Source organism: Scophthalmus maximus, chromosome 5 (assembly GCF_022379125.1).
Source record: "Scophthalmus maximus strain ysfricsl-2021 chromosome 5, ASM2237912v1, whole genome shotgun sequence".
In the NCBI taxonomy this organism is placed as follows: Eukaryota; Metazoa; Chordata; class Actinopteri; order Pleuronectiformes; family Scophthalmidae; genus Scophthalmus; species Scophthalmus maximus.
The window spans coordinates 12,022,760-12,027,641 of NC_061519.1; the positions used below are offsets into that span (position 1 = coordinate 12,022,760).

The 4,882-nt window shown below is 46.6% G+C and overlaps 1 protein-coding gene across 1 annotated transcript; it reads left to right on the top strand.

Annotated features, from left to right (window-relative positions):
• The first annotated feature begins 2,236 nt into the window (after positions 1-2,236).
• On the top strand, positions 2,237-4,446 carry LOC118310771 (transcription factor Jun-like). The gene has a single exon (XM_035634034.2). The coding sequence runs from the start codon at positions 2,622-2,624 to the stop codon at positions 3,603-3,605; it is 984 nt and encodes a 327-aa protein (XP_035489927.2). The 5' UTR covers positions 2,237-2,621; the 3' UTR covers positions 3,606-4,446.
• Positions 4,447-4,882: the final 436 nt, after the last annotated feature.

Consider the following 4,882-nt stretch of genomic DNA (forward strand, 5'->3'; position numbering starts at 1 on the left):
TTGCGAGGACAACATGTCATCTCAAGAGTGTTGACCTCAGCCAGCTCTGATTCTCTCAGGCCGTCTGCGGCTGTTAACTTATTTATAGTTGGCTTGAGGAGAACATGTTGAATAATACAATGGCGGAGGCCACAACCGACTGGTCTGCAGCTGCACAGAGGCTTCAATCACCAGTCCACTGTCACGTTCACCGATCAGAGCTCGCACACGATATGATGATCACATAATGTGCATCGCAGGACAGGAGTATTATATGATTCTAGATCTCGCACAAGCGAAGATCATATTAAAAGAATTATGGAATATTTAACATTGTGTCAGTTAGGGCTGAATTTTTAATGAACATTTTCCTTATTGATGACAATTAAAATGATTCATTGAGTGCATTAAGTTTCCTTATATTGCAGATATTGTAATCACACATACAGCCTGTTAGAAATGGTGTACTTTTAAAATGTATTATGATCCGATTGGTTGATTGAGACAAGGGGTCTGTCTATAATATGAGAAATTTTGTACAGACTGACTTACATGATATTTTAGGAATTACAAATAAAGCAATATCTAGTGTAAATGGGGGACAACTTAGCTAATATCAAATTTATTTTAACGATTTATGACTAGATTTTATTTTGATACGTGACAAACTCTAGATCAGTAGGAGATCAATGGTAAGTATGATTAGATTAAATTTTATTAGATTTGATTTACAGTCCTGCTATAATTCAACATTATTTAATTGCACTTCTTGTATATGAGGTACCAATCATTTCACAACCTTGTACAGCTGGACTACAGATGGATTTTTGATTGTGGATTGCTGTGTTTTTGTATTTACTCATCTCTGTTTACCTTTGTTGTGTTTTGTTTATATCTCTTTCTGCATGTTCTCATCCAATACAGTTATGATTCTAGAGACACGCATCCTCATTTCAATGCAGAAAATCAATAGGACTCTTCAAACCTATACATACCTGTAGTACTACATTTTTTCAAAATGTCTCGTTCTGTACAACAAAAGAGTTCTTGTTGCAGGCCTGACTTGATTTTAATCTCTTCCCATTTCTCAATACATCTTCCTCTTCCCCTTTATCACTACTCTATCAGCTGTTATGACCGGTCACTACATTTATTGTAATCACTTGAGGACTTTCATGCCACTACATTTTGATGACCCAGGGATCACTTAATACGCTCTGGTCTGTGAAACTTCAGAGGTTTCAGATCGAAACCATCTCATCACAGATCAATAGGAGCAGGCCTGTTATAGGGTTACTGTTAATTGACAATGATATAAGAAAAAACTATTTTTTCATCTATGCAAATTTTTCACGCTTGTCGTGGTCTCACTTGAGTTGTTCGTCTGAACCTGGTGTAATGTACTGTATCTAAAAGAATGTCTAAACATGGATATGACCTGTTGTGGGCGATTGGTCGATTAATTGATTATATGGGATTTGAATTGTTTATTCAAAATTGTACTATGACTAAATAAATGTGGTTTGCGTTTGTACAATGCTCGTACCAACCGTACCAAAATCCTTGATTTACAGTTTACAGCATCAGTTTGACTGTAGACATTACACTTTTGTTGTTTTTATACAGCATTGTTGTCATGTCTGTACTTCATTTAACTACAAGAACTCAGAAATATACCTTCCAATCATGTGTATGTATAGAAATATATATATTTTTATAATGTGATGTTATTTACAAAATAAAGACTTTTGGGTGCAGGTATGATCTCATATTTTCACTACAACTTCTATTTCTATTTCCCTCTACCCTCGTTTTATTTCTATTCCATCCACATTTTGACCCATAAACACAGATGATTTCACATCACCGCGTTTTGATTATGAAGTCCCCCCCCTCGGCTCGATGTGCTCTCCCGTGGTCGTCTGTGAAACTCAACATTTATAAAAAAAAAAAAAAGATCTCTTGAAAAGAAAATGATTTTGCTGTGATAAACCGAGGCTGCACTCCACAGAAACGTCAGTGGCCCGCTGTCGGACGGGTAACTAATAATTGAGCGGGTAACTAAATATTCAAAAACACTACGTAATCCCAGAGTACATTGCTCCAGCGTCTGCATTACCTAATCCCATAAACCATCGCGGAGGGGGCGTGGACATGGCCAGTTGTCAGAGCAACCTGCATGTCATTAGACATACCCCGCCCAGCAAATCATCTTGAGCCAATCGGCGGCCGTAGAAATGACATCATTGTTATTTTCAGTGGAGCTGCAGCTTAGAGGTGGATAAAGTTCGTCTCCACGTTGGAAGTGATAGAAAGTATTATCCCGATCCGGCCACCGTTTCCAGTTTTCGGGGAGGAGAATTAATCGAGGGCGATTGTTGAAGTGTGAATATTAATTAAAAAAAACAAAACAACAACCCACCGAGGCTCGGCGGCGGAGGAACTTCACGGGTTTTGGTTGACGATCGCGCGAGTCACAAGAAGAAAAAGTTTTTCTCAGGACAGCAAGTTGTCAAGTGAGTCGAACTTCAACAACAGGCGGACTCAATCACAGGACACATGTAAACAGTCGCTTTCAGACTCTTTTTTTTTTTAAGGAGAAAGGACTTCCCATAAAAGGTGATAGAAAAAAAGAACACTTTATGTCCAGGAAAATGGAAGCGACGTTCTACGACGAAGCCGTGAACGCCTCCAGCTCTCAGCGGGACGGGCCGGCGGTGTTCGGCTTCAACCCCAAAACCCTCAAGCAGACCATGACCCTGAACCTGAACGACCCGAAAAACTTCAAGCCGCAGCTGGGCGCCAAGGCCCTGGACCTCCTGACGTCCCCCGACGTGGGGCTGCTGAAGCTGGCCTCGCCCGAACTGGAGAGGCTGATCATCCAGTCGTGCAGCGGACTCACGACCCCCACCCCGACCCAGTTCGTCTGCCCCAAGAACATCACCGACGAGCAGGAGGGGTTCGCCGAGGGGTTCGTGAGGGCGCTGGCCGAGCTCCACTACCAGCAGCATGCGCCGGTCACCCACCCCGACGCGCAGCCCGGCGCCGCCAACAGCTCGTCATCCGGCACTGCTGCGCCCCAGAGCGGCGGGGTTTCCTTCAGCTGCACGGTGCGCAGCGAGCCGCCGGAGTACACAAACTTGGGCAGCTTCGGCCGGGCGGCGAGCTCCGCGTCTGCACCTGCCAGCGACAGGCAGCCCCCCACTGGCTACCCGGCCGCGCCGCCGCCGCCGCCGCCGCCGCCCCGCAACCACATGGACCACCAGCGGGCGTTGGCGGCGCAGCACCACCGGCTGAACGCGCTCAAGGAGGAGCCGCAGATCGTGCCCGAGATGTCCGGCGACACACCGCCGATGTCCCCCATCGACATGGAGAACCAGGAGCGCATCAAGGCGGAGAGGAAGCGCATGCGGAACAGGGTGGCCGCGTCCAAGTGCCGGAAAAGGAAACTGGAGCGCATCTCCCGGCTGGAGGACCGGGTGAAGAACCTGAAGAACCAAAACACGGAGCTGGTTTCCTCCGCCAACGTCCTGCGGGACGAGCTGGCGCTGCTCAAGCAGAAGGTCATGGACCACGTCAACAGCGGCTGCCAGCTCATCTTGACGCAGCAGCTCCAGGCGTTCTAGACTGTCTCCGGGAGGAGGAGAAGAAGAACCAAGGGACATGTCTTTGGGGACCAAAACGCAGCTTAAAACAAACGACTCCGCTCAGGCTGTGTATCCACAGGCGGCCGGTGGCCGACGAGGAGACGTGTTATCGGTCAGTGTCGTGAAAGGGAAAAGAAGGAGCAGAGGCCACCTGACCCATATTGCACAGACGCACAGCTCAGAGGGAACGTTTGCTCATATTTACACCTTCCACGAGACTTGTTACATATTTCGGGCGATTTTGTCAACTTTATTATTATTATTTTATAATGTCCATCCAAAAGTAGAAGAATCTCATTTGTATTCAGTCAAGGGAACGTGACAAATGCCCCTTATACGAGCCTACTTGTCTATTTGGTTGTGGCCCATTCAAAGTCTTCCATCCTCCATCGGAGCTCGTGTGGGATCCAATGACCTCATGGAGAGAAACACAATGTGAACCAGGCAAAGCCCCCCACTACGTCAAGCACACACACATCTATAGATATGTGTGTTTATGTATATATGTCAAGACAAGAGTCGAGTGCTGAGCATCCCCACCAGCGAGCAGCTCACATGTACAGATGAACAACACCTTTGCAAAAAGTTCCACACCTTTACGCGAGGACTCTTGTAGGTGTGTGCGCGCGTTTGTAGCGTTTACTGACAAATAACTGCCTTATACTTTTCTTAACCGCTCTGTTCATGCAGCTTTGTGACGTCGGCGTCGCCGACCCCGAAATAACACTTTGTAATAATATTTCTACGCTGTACTTTTTGTTTCGAGCACTTCCGACTGTAAATATGACAAAAATAAAAAAAAAATCGTTGGGACACGTCATATGCGGTAGTAAATGTTTCTGTTACCGGACAATCCTGGGTTGGATGGTGGGGAGGGGGAGGGGGGAGGGGGGTGTGGGGACACAGCATCAGATAATTGGACACGGTCTGTATGGGAAGGGTTTGTTGTTGAAGGAACTGGGCGGACGGCATGTTGAGTCACCGGCGCAGCGCGAGGCGCTCGCAATGGCTGGTGGATTCTACGCGGCCTCCCATTGGACAGCGGGGTGTCGGAAGTGAGCCGCAGGCAGCCAAATACGGCAAGAGGTCCTGAGCGAGCACCGGTCCGTGTGAGTGTGTGTGTGTGTGTGTGTCACCGTCCCCCCACTACAGCTGGTGAAGAAGAAACCGATGGAGATAGAAAATAAAAAAGCAGACGTGTTTACACACTATGGGAGTGTACTAAGGTACAGAAGAGGAAAAAAAATCTTAAGGAA